Source organism: Syngnathus acus, chromosome 16 (genome assembly GCF_901709675.1).
Source record: "Syngnathus acus chromosome 16, fSynAcu1.2, whole genome shotgun sequence".
Lineage (NCBI taxonomy): Eukaryota > Metazoa > Chordata > Actinopteri > Syngnathiformes > Syngnathidae > Syngnathus > Syngnathus acus.
This window is the reverse complement of record NC_051101.1, coordinates 13,180,635-13,196,090: the sequence shown is the minus strand read 5'-3', so window position 1 is coordinate 13,196,090 and position 15,456 is coordinate 13,180,635. Positions and strand designations below refer to the sequence as shown.

General features: G+C 44.6%; 2 protein-coding genes across 6 annotated transcripts; both read left to right on the top strand.

The window, feature by feature from the left end:
* Positions 1–2,889: 2,889 nt before the first annotated feature.
* tlr18 (toll-like receptor 18) lies at positions 2,890–8,381 on the top strand. Of its 3 annotated transcripts, XM_037273022.1 has the most exons (5): positions 2,915–3,046; positions 3,969–4,005; positions 4,819–5,820; positions 5,898–7,080; positions 7,596–8,381. In XM_037273022.1, exons 3-5 carry the CDS (start codon positions 4,832–4,834, stop codon positions 8,004–8,006), a joined length of 2,583 nt encoding a protein of 860 aa, XP_037128917.1. In that variant the 5' UTR covers positions 2,915–3,046; positions 3,969–4,005; positions 4,819–4,831; the 3' UTR covers positions 8,007–8,381. The 3 variants fall into 3 exon arrangements, with proteins under 3 accessions (XP_037128916.1, XP_037128917.1, XP_037128918.1); XM_037273021.1 differs by lacking the exon at positions 3,969–4,005 and having other exon boundaries at positions 2,890–3,046; positions 4,822–5,820; XM_037273023.1 differs by lacking the exons at positions 2,915–3,046; positions 3,969–4,005 and adding an exon at positions 4,035–4,197 and having other exon boundaries at positions 4,822–5,820.
* Positions 8,382–8,892: 511 nt separating this feature from the next.
* Positions 8,893–11,243, top strand: s100a1 (S100 calcium binding protein A1). 3 transcript variants are annotated; one of them, XM_037273640.1, is made up of 5 exons: positions 8,893–9,302; positions 10,235–10,283; positions 10,386–10,420; positions 10,832–10,992; positions 11,064–11,243. In XM_037273640.1, exons 2-5 carry the CDS (start codon positions 10,249–10,251, stop codon positions 11,211–11,213), a joined length of 381 nt encoding a protein of 126 aa, XP_037129535.1. In that variant the 5' UTR covers positions 8,893–9,302; positions 10,235–10,248; the 3' UTR covers positions 11,214–11,243. The 3 variants fall into 3 exon arrangements, with proteins under 3 accessions (XP_037129535.1, XP_037129537.1, XP_037129536.1); XM_037273642.1 differs by lacking the exons at positions 10,235–10,283; positions 10,386–10,420 and having other exon boundaries at positions 9,114–9,302; XM_037273641.1 differs by lacking the exons at positions 10,235–10,283; positions 10,386–10,420 and having other exon boundaries at positions 9,114–9,302; positions 10,822–10,992.
* The last annotated feature ends 4,213 nt before the right edge of the window (positions 11,244–15,456 follow it).

Below are 15,456 nucleotides of genomic sequence, written 5' to 3'. Positions count from 1 at the left end.
TTAAACTTGGTATTCATGACCGACTTGAACTACATGACTTGACAAGTCTTGTCTGTTTACGTTTTTTTTTTTTTTTTTTTAAAGAAATCTGCATTTCGTGATGATGTGACAAGAAAAGTAAATTTTTGTATGTAGTGCGCACAAACCTGGCAACTAATCAGTGCAGCGGCGGCCACCTCATGAAGCAAGAAATTCAACTCGATTTTTGCCACAATAACTTGAGATTTGCTTCAAATGTGGAGTTTCAGATTTCAGAATTATTTTGGACTTTTTAACTCACTCCCACCTCCGGCTACCCGCGTCACGTATCTGCCTGACGACTAAGTTCAACCTAAGCTTTTTGATACAAGCTTCTTTATAGCCACGAAGCCTCAGTGCTGCATTCCAGCATATCGCAACCTGGCAACTCGGAAGTAGTCGCGTCAGGACCTGCGTGTGGTCCAAATACAAACTCAACAAACAGATTAGCTCAACCACATCTGTTGCTTCGGTTACTGCTAGCGTCAGAATTGGATTCCAAGCATCTTGAAATGGCTGCCTTATCGGAACTCCGGCCCGCCATCTTTGTTACGTTCCTTTTCGGGGGCGTGTTTATGCGGATGAGGTGGCTTGCTGTCGTATTGCTCTGAGGTCTCGAGTGATGTAAATGAAACGTGCCCGCTGTCTTGTTTTTTTTGTGTCCAACTCTTTCTACGGTACTCATGTTCGTCATAATATATGAATAATGCTATTATTTTTAAAAGGTCATATCTGGTGCAATAGATATTCATGTAACAAATCCTTATTGACATGTGTTAACCTCGACATGTGCGGTGAAAATTAATAAAATGTGACTACACTATAAACAAAAAGATGTTCTTTACTTGACAACACCTGAATGAGAACTTTAAGTGACCTTTAGTTTTTTACGTTTCCATTTATGGAGCTACATTGAGTTACAGCTAGCTAGCTATTTCGCTAGCTATAGCTCGTGAGCTTGCTCGCGAGCTCGAACAACATTAGATTTTAAAACTGGGAACCAATTTCTGCCCCATATCATCTCCCCCCCCTCTTACCCAATTGTCAACAAGAGTAACTTAGTTTTATTCTAGAAAGGTCAAATATCGATATTTTCTCATGTGATGATCGCGGCCAACGTGAAGCCGACGTGAGGGCGGACTGTGTGGCAACTGCTCAGGTTACAAAATGGTTAAAGGCTTCTCGCATGGGCGGTATTCCATCACCATCTGCTGGCAAGAATCACATCAATCCGGCACATTTTTTGCCAAAGAAAGTTCAAGGTACTTCCAAAAGACAAACAGCTTTGAAAAGCTGTTGCGCCACGAGTCGCTCTTATCTATTATTCACGTCGATCTTATCTATTATTCATTTATTTATGGACCGAAGCACTTATCTTCAATTTAAGTTGTTTTCCACTTTGAGATGTGCCTGATGCTGCTTAACATGAATTCAAAAGGCTTCATTAGGGCTAAATTGTAGAGCGGGAATCTTCGTCTTTGTTTCCATGAGGTGTGTCGCCCGGCCGGCCGGCCGGGGGTGGTCACAATAGGTTGGTTGTTGTTGCTGCTAAATGAGCGTTTTGCATACCAACTTATTGTTTTGTGCCCTGCTGTCGCAATCTTTGGGGGACAGGTTTTAGGACTTTGCGGATGATAAATCAAAGCCACTCTTCTGTTTAGACAGGGCCTTTTTAATGGGACATTTTTTCCACGACCTTTTCAAACTAATGACCCTCTCGGTCCAGATTTTCGACATTTCTGTCCTCAGAGGAATGTCCCCGTACGCCGAGGCTGCTCTGCTATGTTGTGCTATCTGTTTGTCAAGAAAAACATGATTCAATTTTCAGAGCCGTGTTGCTCAGACCCGCATTTAATACTCTTTGTTCCGACACAAGAGCTTGTTTAAAGTGAACAAGTCTGGAGGAAAAGGCCAATGAAGGTCAGACGTCTCAGAACGAAGAACACGTTGACCTTTAGCGTGGCTAGTTAATGATCCACACCCAACCTTTCCCGTCAGTACCCGCCCCCAAATATTTGATTCCGGTACGGAGTACAGTATAATCATGAAGAAATGTGTGGTGCATGTTGAATGTCAAAGTTTCTTCTGGAACACAACGAGATGCCTTGTATTCATATTGACCATGCTGGTGCTGCATAAACTGCAATCGGAACCAGTGAGTTATTAAAACAAAGATGAGAACAATGGAAGACGTAAGCCAAGCATGCGCGAGTCAAAACTGATAACGATAAGATGGATGTCAAAACAAGCTGGCAGACATGCGTCACTGATAGGGAGAGAAACAAAATAAGTCGCAAGGAAAACTAACGTCTAGAAGTTAAAATGGGACGCCTGCGTCATCAGGGCTAGTGTTGATGTATCATTTGTTCTGCGACTGTGCTTGTAACTCAAAATTAGTTATTTTCCCCAATGAAATGAGCTGCGGTAATATTAGCCGTTCTTCGCAGAGGATAAAGAATATATGCCTGTAAGTCTACATTTGTTGCTCCACCGATTGTGTTAAAAAAAATTCTTATTAATGTGTGCATAGTGTTATACATATACAACGCTGCTCACTAATTATTCTGCTATGCACAATCACATCAGCATATATTTTAGCATAATAACATATGGATTATTTGAGGCTTTTTTTTATTCTGTCAATCAGTCTAGTCTTTTCCTCACCAAACCGAAAGTTTCACTGGGAATGTTGTAAAGGAGAGAATTTCCTCGTGCTTTTGTGATGAATACATTACAAAATCAAATCATGGCAAAAATAAAGCACGTTTGGGTGTACTTCTACTTTTCAATAGTCTGTGTAAAGTCAGCAGAGCGAGGAAAAAAAAACAAGTCACATTTTGGAGGCTGTTCCTCATTCCTGAACACCACACACACACACAAAATACACACGCAGAGGAGGGAGCGTGAGGACTTCAGGGAGTAAGCTCGGCCAATAGATACAAACTGCTCTGACACACTGCCCCGATTCAAACAAGCAACCACGGCTGAGGGAGAAAGAGAAAGCAACTGACTGACCGAGTCTGAGAAGGTGAGTTTAACTTTAGACGGGAATTACTGCAACTCGATCGGCGGCAAATATCATCATTTGAGTTGTTGTTGTTGAATGGATGGATGCACATGTGATTCGGAGTAGTGTTGCTCAACAGGTGGCTCCAAGCCATAACGCGGCTCAAAGACGGGGCTAGTCCAAAATAAATGACTAATAAGTGACTTAGGCATTCCTATGAATTTTTCCAGTGTTTATTTTATTGGCTTAACTGCTGTGAAAATATTTGTTTTTTTATTAGAAGAAAAATAAAATGTCTGAGGAAAAGACATTGATATCATATATAATAGAGTAAAATCTTTAAGGTGAAAGTTGTAAGTATTTTGAAAAAACTACCGTAATTTTCGGACTATAAGTCGCGGTTTTTTTTCATAGTTTGGGTGGGGGGGCGACTTATACTCAGGAGCGATTTATATACATATATATGGGTTTTTTTCACTTTTTTGGGCATTTTATGGCTGGTGCGACTTATACTCCGGTGCGACTTATAGTCCGAAAATTACGGTAAATAAACAATAAATGAATTAATGGTTGTGACCGAATCAGCTCTTCTTCAATCATTCGTTGGGCGGGTGGATTGAGCAACAAGCACGACTCGCACGCTGCCAGCACCAATTAAAAAAATAATAAAAACATTTAAAGCTAAACCTCAAGAAAAGACAAGCTTTGACTCGCTAATATCCCAACGAACCTGACATCATAACAAGATCTGACGACGCGGCGTTGCAAGTTGCTGCTTATAGATGGTGCTTAAGATATTAGCAGCCAACAAAACAGGATGCTGTTAGGTATCACGTGCAGGTTAGCTAGTACAAATGCTGCTTGTGCAAAAAGTTCAAATGGTCCCACATAATATAGCAGATTTTTGAAAAAATTATTTGTGCATTGATTATCTTTACCTCAGAAGGAGCAGTCCGTTTTGGCGGGCTCTAGTGGTTCTATTTTATAGCTTCAGTGTGAACTTTATGACCTAACATTTCGCCACAGCGCACGAGCCACTTGACGGGAAACAATAACACAATGGTCCACGTGACCTAGTTTCTCGCAAGCTGCCAGTCCATTGAAGGAGGTGCGGCAATTTCAAAGTGTCATAGATAAAGACTGACCAATCCCGCTTCTGATAAATGGCATAGGTAGGCGTAAAATTTCCTTCCGATGAATCAGTCTTGCTGCTGCTGCTGCTGCCGTGCAAGTTAATAACAAACCAGGCCAAGGCTAAATTCTTCTCCAGTCTATTTTTCAAAAAGTATTATTTTCCACACCCATTTATTTTTTTTTAATATTCCAACTATAATGTTTCCATGCTTTACATTTCTCGTTATGTGAAGTATGATAATTGAATTTCGATCAATTGCACATTAATGTTTCGATGGCCATACAAGGATCAGAAGTGGCGAAACGTTCCAGCCACAAGCAAAGTGGCTAAATGTGTGCCAACTGGCAATGTTGTCGAAAAATGCTGGAGATAAAAACAGAAAGTGGTTGGAAAAGAAACTGGATAAACAAGAGCTCATATCTTGCCAACAGGCATTGCACACATGAGGCGGGTTACCATGGCAACTCGAGCTAGTTCCAAATCAACAGTTTCTCTGATTACACACTAAAACATTAATTAGCCCAACAGAGATTATTAGAAATTTCTCCATATTACACTCTGGATGATTCCTTTCCATCCATTTGGGGCCCGATTTAATAAGATGATATTATATTGCGGTTTCTGCACACTGATGGTGGGCGTTTTTGCATGTGATCTCCAGGTGAGTCACAATGTTGTGGACCTTCATCGTCCTCAGTGGCGTCTTTAACGGAGGACACGCGTCACCAACCCAGAGTCCATCGACGCTAACCGGCACCACGGGAGACGTACCCTGCAGCTTCTCCAACGGGGGCCGCGTGGCAAATTGCCTGGGCGGCCAGCTGGAGAGCGTCCCGTGGAGATATTTCCCATCCACACTGGAGGACATCGACTTATCCTACAATAAACTCCAAGCGATCCGTTCAGAGGACTTTGCGCATCTGCCTCGCCTCCGCGTGCTCAAGCTGCAGTTCAACAACATCTCGCATATCCACGACGACGCATTCGAGAACAACCATCTGCTGGAACATCTCAACATCTTCAATAACTCCCTGGGAGAGATTCCCGCCTCGGTGCTGACGTCTCTGCTGAACTTAAAGTTTCTCTTCATGTCCAACAACCTTTACAAGCGCGCTACATTAGCCGAGGGATTCTCACGGCTGGCCAAACTGCGGGTTCTGTCCTTGGGTGGCCCTCTGGTGGAGGGGTTGAAGAAGGAAGACTTTGACTCACTGAAGAACATCAAGTTACAAACTTTCGCTATCAAATGCTCCTCCAATTTAAGTTACTACGAGCCTGGAAGTCTGCGGATTCTCCAGACTGCCCAGATAGGCTTCGACATGGCCGTCGACCAGCGGCCTGGCGCTCTCCGTCACATCTTGCGAGACCTCGCCAACAAGACCTTCGGCGGCATCCAATTCCGCAACCTCTTTGAGTTCTCGTACTACACGGGAGACGAAGACATCTTCCAGGGTTTGAGCCGTGTCTCAGCCTACCAGTTGGTCTTCCACAGAGGAAAGTTCAACGAGAACCTCTTGAGGATGGCCCTGACCAATCTGCAAGAGGCCCCCATCAAGAGGGTCCGCTTCCAGTACATTGACTTTGCACGCTCGCCGACGTTTACCGACAGCGGTGCCGAATCCAGCATCACCAACCTGCATCTGGAAACGCTGGATCTCTGGTAAGATGCGCCGGCTCAGCAAATCTTGACTTGTTGATGGCAAAAACGCTAACCGTGCCGTTCCCGATGTCGTTCAGGTACATCAGCAATCCCGACATACTGCGTTTCGACTGGCGTTTTAGTTGGTTCAACAACATCAGGCGCCTGTCCATCGGCTACGTCTACTTCAACGCTGTTCCTTGCGACGCCTGGGTGGAGATGAACGGCGTGGAGGTCCTCGACGTCTCCAACAACCGCCTACGGGATGAGTACGTCTTCAACCAGCTGTGTAACTACAGGGACTCCATGAGCAGCCTTCACACCTTCAACCTGAGCACCAACGAGCTGGTCAGCTTGAGAGACTTGTCGGCGCTGACCAGGCAGTTCCGCCGGCTGCAAGTGTTGGACTTCAGTCGCAACCAGATGGGATCGGCCCAAAGCAGCCGAGGCTGCGTCTGGCAAGAGAACATCACCAGAGTCATCGCGCACCACAACCAGTTCACCGCAGAAGGCCTCGACTGTCTGCCCACCACCGTGCACTTCCTGGACCTGTCCTCGTGCAACCTAGACCAGCTAAATGTCAGATACTTCGAGAAGGCCGTCAACCTGAAGGAGTTGCTTTTGAGCGACAACAAAATCAAGTTCATCCCGTCCAAGTGGGAGAGTCCCTCGCTGTTCAGGTTGGCGTTGGACGGGAATTCTTTTGGTCTAATGAGCAAGGAATCATTCCAGCTCATGCCCGGACTCTCTGACCTGAGAGCTGGGAACAACCCGTACCACTGTACCTGCGAGCTTCATGCTTTCATCGAGGACACCAAGGCCAAAGGACGGGTCAACCTAACGGACTGGCCCGAGAACTACAAGTGCTACCACCCGGAGCCTTTTCTCAACACGGTCATATCCAAATACCTCCCGAGCGAGGTGGCGTGCGACGTCAGACTGGTCATCATCATCAGCGTGACCACCACCGCGGCCGTCATCCTCATCCTGATGCTTATCTGCTACATTTTTGACTTGCCGTGGTACACCAAGGCCACGTATCAGATCATCAGAGCCAAATACAGAGGACACAAGGAGCGAGCCGCCGGAGAAGTCGGACCTTTCGCCTATCACGCCTTCATATCTTACAGCCACTGGGACGCCGAATGGGTGAGGGAACATCTGCTGCCGTGTCTGGAGAACAACCGGAACCCTTACCGACTGTGCGTACACGAGAGGGACTTCATGCCGGGACGCTGGATTATCGACAACATCATTGAGAACATCGAGAGCAGTCGCAAGGTAAGGCAGAGATGTTGTGCAAGCTGACTGGAGGAACTGTTTTTTTGTGCCCTCAAAGCGAAACCAGCTTAGACGTTTGAGAATCGGATGCCAAATAGAAAAAAAATAAACTGAACTTAAGTGAAATAAAATGAAGTCTTGACACATTATGCTGACTTCACAGAGAAGGAACGGCAAGTCTCCACCTCTCATTTGAAATAAACTTAGAGCAACATCGCCACCCAGTGGGCAGTTTTATTGCGTCCCTTTTGTAAGTCACATAACTCAAGAGGATATCATAATATAATATATATACATACATATACAATATATCATATTGAGTGGCATTTTTCTTACTAAAAAAAATTACTTTCAATACAGATAGACGATTTGAGACACGAGTGAATTGAACGAATTAAACTTGTATCTCAAGGCACCACTTTAATATGTCTGCTCCTAAGACTGGCAAGCAAAGTTTCCATGGATACTAAACAATTATTGATTTATAAATGATTTGTTCCTGTTTCTCTGGGCAGGTCATATTTGTGCTGTCGCGGAACTTTGTGAACAGCGAGTGGTGCAACTACGAGCTATACTTTGCTCAGCAGCGAGCCATAGGCAAAACATTTAGCGACGTCATCCTGGTGGTGAAGGAGCCCATCGACCCGAGCTCCTTGCCTAGCAAATATTGCAAGCTGAAGAAGATGCTGAGCACCAAGACCTACCTGGAGTGGCCTCAGCAGGCTAATCAGCAGGCCTTCTTCTGGACACAGTTGAGGAGCGTCTTGGGCAGACCCACCAGAGATAGCGTCCGAAGGAACAAATCGTCCGTGGGGGGCCACTCGAGGACGGAGGTCAGTGAGCCGGAAGTGCCCCATCCTGATGGAGAAGCGGAGTACAATAAAGACGAAGTGTTTAACGAAAGACAAATCCCTGTGGTAGCGTGAGGCACTTCCCTCTGTAAACCGAGACAAAAGGTCCGACGTGAACATGATACCGGGATGCTGAAAGGATCGGACCCCCGCTGTGTACTTGGTGAAGCCAACAGATTTGCAGCTTAAGCTACATGCTCCTTAAATTGCATTCATAAGCTGGCGTTATTATTACCGGTAGAAAAATGAAAAGTATTAATTGCCCTGCCTTTGTTGAAGTATCGCGTATACAGAATCAGACATGCATATATAAATATATAATTGTCAGGCGCTTCCGGATCATAGTAGAATTAAAATATTCTTCTACATTTGTTAATATTTGTAAAATGCTGGACATTTGTTATTTTATTTTTTTACTGTCTTCTTGAATAAAAATGTGGAATTGCAATGCGGTTATCCATATGACTGAATTAAAAAACGGGTGGGATAAAAACGAACCAACTATCTGTAAAAGCAGTTTGAAAAACGACAACCATTTTGTATGATATTGTCCAAAACACTAATGAATACGTGCATTAGTTCGTAGTTTGAGCTAATTCTCAATCAAATGTTTGGGAAAATAACACTATTGCTAAATTGCTAGCGCTTAGCATTGTTAGCTTTATTAGCCCTGAGGTGGCGCTAATCGTGGATCAACTAGTTTAAAAACATCGATCACCTTTGCTATTTATACTCAACTAATATTTCTTACTTTCACGTTTGACTGTTGTCTGAAAACACGATGTAATCAGAGTACTTTCGCGACCTGTTTTCGTGCGGAGAAAGACACTCCACGGGTGGGATAAAAACGAACCAACTATCTGTAAAAGCAGTTTGAAAAACGACAACCATTTTGTATGATATTGTCCAAAACACTAATGAATACGTGCATTAGTTCGTAGTTTGAGCTAATTCTCAATCAAATGTTTGGGAAAATAACACTATTGCTAAATTGCTAGCGCTTAGCATTGTTAGCTTTATTAGCCCTGAGGTGGCGCTAATCGTGGATCAACTAGTTTAAAAACATCGATCACCTTTGCTATTTATACTCAACTAATATTTCTTACTTTCACGTTTGACTGTTGTCTGAAAACACGATGTAATCAGAGTACTTTCGCGACCTGTTTTCGTGCGGAGAAAGACACTCCACGGTCGTCAACTGAAAGCGTGCTTCCATTTTCATTCACGTGCAACTTTACTGACGCGTCATACCACCGGTGACCAGAGGGGTCGCTGTTGTCACTCAAAAGATGAATCCGGTTCCAGGTCGAAACGCTCATAAGTGATGACATGCCAGCTGGACACACTTGGGCTTGTTAACTTCGTGGTCAGGTGAGTTTGCTTCTCTTTGTATTCAAGAAACATGATCAAAATAAGATTTTAACAGGCCTTTTGAAAGTGTGGCGTTGTTTAATTTGAGGTGGTGTGTGTAAGAGATTTCAAGGCCATTAAATGAACTTGTGGCAGGGGGGATATTTGTCTTCTTCTTAAACTTGAAGCTCTGAACGGGGTCAAAAATATGAAAACTTGTGATTGATATACTGAAAGCCCAAAGGAATGAATATTTTCCGCATCTCTACCTGTAAGAATTGAATCCGTGACATCGTGTCCTGAAAAAAACCTTGCACACGGGTGGGGTCAGGTCTCTGCTTTGCCTCTGATAAAACTTCCAAAAAGTCAGCTCACTTCTGGGTTTTGTCGAATGGTACTCTTATGCTGATGACATCGTTTGAGATAATTGAAAGTGATGATTAAAAAATAATCTTAAGCCTCCTTAAAGAATTTCGACTTTATTTCCTACCAGTGCTCTGCACCCTCATAAAATATGTAGAGAGCTGAAAGTGGATTCAGATCTTCAGGGGGTGTCTCGGCTGCTCAGCGTGAGGCTGGCTCACTTTGCTGTGTTTTTTCCATTCTTTTATTTGGAGGTGATATGACTCCGAACCCCCCACGTTGCAGCTTCTCGGGTGTCCCGCGGTGCCAACCAGTGTAGAAAATGCCTTGTTGCTGTGAGAAGAACAATACGATTTTTTTTCTCTGACAGAGATATTTGATAACGCTGTTACGGATTGCGGTTGGGATGAATATTTAATTTGAATCAAATACACGGCATTCGCTCCAATACATATAACAAAGCTGGTAAAGTGTTATCGGTGACGTAGTATCGGAGCATTCATAGTGCTCCATCCATCCCTATGAGGACAGAACCATCTCATTGGAAGCTTAAGCCAAGTTTACCCTGTGCTGCTTTTTTTATGTGAAAGGTAACCGATGCTGAATGGTCGCCAAGGCAGTACGGCGCCTGAATCGAAGGTAATGGCGGAAAGCGGCGTGACATCTGCTTGGAAACAATTGTCGCCATTGGCCAATTTTTTTTTTTGGTGCCGGCGCTGATGTGTAATTATCTGATTGCAGGATGCTGTGTTGCTGTGCGAAAGCATGCAGTCGCGGTAATATTACACTTCGTTGGATTCTGAAAGGTACCGACGCGGAATGGGGTTGATAATGGCGAGCCGGCTTCAGAGGCTGGGTGGTACCAGTGTGAAAGGGAGTACAGTTGATCAGGATTTGACCCCTGGGATACGCACCGCATCCAAAAGTGAAGAGGCAAAAGCTAGGACAGGATGTGAAGATTTACTTGGAAACCATTTTGTGCTCTGGTTCGCCCGTTGCCTTTTTGCATGAAATTGCCGCGTGGTTGTGTGAAAAAGGCGAAATGGATTTAAGATATCTGGCTTGTTTTTTTTTTGTTTTTTTTAAAAGATTTATGTGTCCTGTTTAGGATGCAAGATTGCAGTGAGTTCCCCCACCCCCATCACAGTCTTTATATTTGTGTTAAATTGTGCGTTAGTGTGTTGCAGGTACCGAGCGTGTTGACAAAATGGGCCGTCAGTTGGAAAAGGCCATCGAGGGTCTCATCACCATCTTCCACTCGTACTCGTCTAAAGAGGGCGACAAGCACAAGCTGAGCAAAGCCGAGCTCAAGACGCTCCTGCAGGAGGAGCTCACTGACTTCATGTCCGTAAGTGGCCATTTTGTTTCCCCCCAATCAGACAAAATGGTTGTGTTCAGCGCCAGCTTTTTGTTTTTCAGGGCTGCAGCGACGCGTCCGCTGTTGACAAGATTATGTCTGACCTGGATGAGAACGGCGACCAACAGCTGGACTTTCAGGAGTTTGTGGTTCTGGTTGCGGCGCTCACTGTGGCTTGTAATGAATTCTTTGAAGGCACCTGCAAGAACTAAACCAAAAGATAGACATTGTGAAAGTTATGTTGTCTGCATCCTAATAAAAATGTTCAAACTGCATGAAGTTGTAGTCGTCTGAAGTTTTTAAAAGTGTCTATGGCATGAGGAGAAAAAAAAAACCTGGCAAAGGAAAAGGGAGACATGTCCGAGTACTTTGCTTGTGCAGTACACCAACTGACCAGCAGATGGCGACACAGTCTATAAAAAGAACAAAGTTATTTTCTGTTTCGCGGTCAAGTGTAGAAGCCGAAAGGATGGCCTGTGTCCCAACATGTCGGGACGCTCAGTCTCACGTTGTAAACAAACTGGCTCCCGATTTCAACAGAGCACCAGACATCACGTGACTTTGTTTACTCTCACCATATTGGCAGCATTGTTTTCATGTTGTGAAAATATAGTATCTTTTAAATCTTTTGCTGTAGGTGTCAAATTTATCATCAAACGGCGTGGAAGAATGGAAAAACGAGTCAGGCCCGGCCGGCGGGATGTGGCCGTTATCGAACGATACTATGAAAGAGAGTTATCAGAGTTGTTTGCACAGTTTTCCCCTCGCCGTGAAAGATGGGACGTGGACAAGCCTGCGATAGCGTTCGGGTCAATGTTTACCTCGCGCCTTCCTTATCCGAGGGTCCCGTTTGCACTCCGCCCAAACGTAAATCCCTCTTGCGGGTTGGCCTAAAAAAAAAAAACGAACCAACTCCAAACACAGGTGAGGCTGCGTCAAAGTCCGCCGCGGAGGAATGCGGCCGGCTGGTGCGGACCATTAACCTTCTCCGGAGGGGTGAACGCTAATCCCGAACGCAAGACAACATTGAGTTCTTATCGCAGATGTCAACCTCCTTCCTGTTTCCTCAGCCGGCAGCTGGACTCCTTCACCAAGAGTCCATCCAAGTCATCAACACACGCATTCATTGTAGACTTGGCCTTTGCTGTGACCTGATACTAGATCTGAAAATTCAAAGTTGGACCTCATCTCGACCTTTCATAAACAGTGACCGGGCTTTGACTGAGCAGAAAGGGTTAACAGCGCAGAGTCTTCGTCACGTAAACATCGCGCAACTTTACAACTTCCACGATTAGCAAATCTTTGACGGCGACGTACGAGTCCGGAGGTGCGTCGTGTCGGCACACGAGCGTCGGATATGTTCACCAAACGACTCGTGAAAGTGTCAAACTCCATAAATAAAACAAAAACTAATAAAAAAACTAGTAAAAAAAAAAAGAAAGCTAACAGAAAAATCCCAAACTACAACCCTTATTTCTGCTGAATAAATGAAATGATTGATGAATGAAACGAAGCAGCCTGACTAAGCTAGCTGTCATCAGTGCAAGCGCTCGGCGGACGGGCCAACGCGAGGACAAGCGAGCCCCCGAGGCTCCACAAACTCGGCGTGTGTGCGGGCAAAGACTGATGGTGGCTGTCAGGCCTCTCAACCCCTGCTGACAGTGCACGGGTTCGAACCCCCCCCCCCCCCAACACACACACACGGAGTGTGTGCATTATCAGGCACCGAGGGGCATCCTAATGGGTGAACTGTGACCCCCAGAAAGGGGATCCGGGCAGGGGAAGTTGACGAGGGGACACGGAGGCTAACCGGGCGCCACATTATGCCGTCTGTCACTCAAAGTCACACCCCCATAGGCCACGCCCATCCAGCTCATCATCCTTCAAAAGTGTCAAATGAATGCAAGGATCATTTGAGAGCATTAAAAATATATATTTGTGTTTGTGGGGATAAACTATATAAAAGTAAATAAATATTAAAGTACTCATATTTATACAAGACAAAAATATCGATGAATTATGTGATAAATGTTTTTTCATACAAAAAGTAAAAAAAATTAAATTTAAAACTTTGGAGATATTTTGGGATAAAAACTTCAATGCATTTTTGATAGTAATGAAAACAAATATTTTAAATACATTTTAAGATTCATGCTATTTCTCAGATATTAGGGATTTTTTTTTTTACATTTTTTTCTTCCCGTCGTCATCCCGCTCATCTTTCCCGTCCGTGTCAGGGGTTACCTGCTGGTCATCGAACGGCGCCGCTCTCATTCATCACGACACATCTCGTCTTTATTGGGATGGGAGGAAGTCGTTAAGGCCTGTGAGGCCAGCCGACCGTGACCCGGCCGGCCGGCCACGCCGCCGTTAAAAAAAACCCTGACAGAGGTCAGCAATAAAGGGGGCGGGGCCTCCCGCCAGCTCCGGCCTCCGCACACCTCCAAGGTTTACTATGTGTTGCTGGAAAGTTTTTTCTTCTTCTTCTGCTTTTTCTGCCGACTCGGCAGAGGGGCTTTGAAGGGAATTGCGAATTTGGCAAGATGGCGACCACGATGGGGCCGTCAAGTTTGCTGCCCCTGCCGTGTTGCGTTGAACGCAATGGAAATTTTGTCTTCTGATGGAGGAGAGGGAGAAAGATGGTGAGAAAAGGAGGAAGTGGAGAGAAGGAAGGTGGGGGGGGGGAAGGAGAGAGGGGGGAAAAGAGAAATGGAAGACGGACGCCGTGAGCATCTGTTTCCTGTCTGCTCGGCAGCTGCGCTCTGGAACAAATGACAAAAGAAGAAGAAGAAGAAGAAAAAGAACAAGAAGAAGACGAGGAGGAAGTACCGGTCGGACTGCCAACTCCAAATGCAGGTCACTCTTATCTCAAGGCACGACTGCACAATTAAAATAAATTTCAATGAGATACGGACTGACGGCGCCCCCATCTGCATTTCCGTGTGTGTGTGTGTGTGTGTGTGTGTGTGTGTGTGTGTGTGTGTGTGTGTAAGGGGGTTGGATGGAGGATTTTCTCATTTGTTTGTTCCTCTCACACACTTTTCTTCCCGGTCTCGGCTAGATTTAGACTTCCTGTTCCAGAGTTATTCTCAGAGTACTGACACGCACACGGACACGCACACGGACACACACGCACACACACACACACACACACACACACGCACACAATATCCCCCAAAACAGACAAACACAGCACAAACACGATAACCAATACACACAAATACAAAAAAGCAAACACTTGAAGAACCAAAACATAAACGACATCCAAAACACAGATGTGTCAATTTACACATGCACACATTTACACAAACAGACACACACACAAAATCACAGACTAGCAGATACACAACACAGAGCAATGTCCAGACCCACAAACATTTGTGCCAACAATACACACTCACACTTGTACGCAAACCACACACACGCAAACAACACACTAATCAAAACACAGTACACAAATGAGCACCATACAACATAAACATCACAAAAACACTGACTGTACATTCACATTCACAACCACAAACAGCATGCACACTCGTAAAAACCCACACAACACGCACGCACAAGCAGCAGACAAACACAAACACACGTTCAAGACAACAAAACATACACACACATTTTCTTCCATAAAAGCAGTCACATGTTCTGACATTTGTTACGAATCATTCTTAAGAATTGCACGACTCCTTATTTCACATTTCTCTGATCATCCCTTGTACTTTTGTAAATATGCGCACACACACACACACAGTCTGTTTTGACTCAGTGGCCACTTTCTGCGTGTGTGTCATTGTGCAGTAGCGCAGGTGCTGGATTCATTGATGAAAACAAGGGAAAAGAAAAAACCCAAGGAAGGATGTGGCACTTGAATGGACGCATTGTGTTGTGACGCGTTGCGCATGTGTCGCACGGTTCTCACACTCTGCACGTGAAAGTCAAACGCTCACAATGTTGGGAAATGATTGGTCGGCTCATTTCCACGCCACAAACAAACGCACGACCGACGACATGTATGACATCCAGCGACGTGAGACCTTGACAAGGGGCAGCAAGATTGACAAATGGGACCATAATGTCTTTTTTTTTTTAAATATTTAGATTTTGTATTATTTTACATTATAATTTTATTTATATTTTGAATATCAACGCAAATAAAATTTGAAAATAGTACTTTCACATTTGGCAGCCCATTGTGTGTGTGTGTGCGTGTATGTGTGTGATAAACAGTCCTATAAATAAGAGGAGAGGAGACAGTCACTTAGCGTTTCTGTTGTGGTTTTCGTGTTTTGTCACTGGAGGATCCTGCAGAGACACAAACATCCTCACGCTAATTAGCGCCTACGTGCCCCTCCACGAATGCTAACGCTTGTTTGACTGTCCGCATTTTTTTTCTGCACCTGAACGCATCACGAACGCTTACATCTCGACGAGCTTTTGAGAATCGAACCTGAACAG

What these genes read in the sequence shown, in the direction of transcription:
- tlr18 (XM_037273021.1), top strand. Translation starts at nt 4,832, where the DNA reads ATGTTGTGGACCTTCATCGTCCTCAGTGGCGTCTTTAACGGAGGACAC. An exon ending in CTGGAAACGCTGGATCTCTG is followed by an intron (nt 5,821 to 5,897) that starts GTAAGATGCGCC and finishes GATGTCGTTCAG; the next exon opens with GTACATCAGCAATCCCGACA. An exon ending in ACATCGAGAGCAGTCGCAAG is followed by an intron (nt 7,081 to 7,595) that starts GTAAGGCAGAGA and finishes TTCTCTGGGCAG; the next exon opens with GTCATATTTGTGCTGTCGCG.
- s100a1 (XM_037273640.1), top strand. Translation starts at nt 10,249, where the DNA reads ATGGTCGCCAAGGCAGTACGGCGCCTGAATCGAAG. An exon ending in GTACGGCGCCTGAATCGAAG is followed by an intron (nt 10,284 to 10,385) that starts GTAATGGCGGAA and finishes ATCTGATTGCAG; the next exon opens with GATGCTGTGTTGCTGTGCGA. An exon ending in AGCTCACTGACTTCATGTCC is followed by an intron (nt 10,993 to 11,063) that starts GTAAGTGGCCAT and finishes TTTGTTTTTCAG; the next exon opens with GGCTGCAGCGACGCGTCCGC.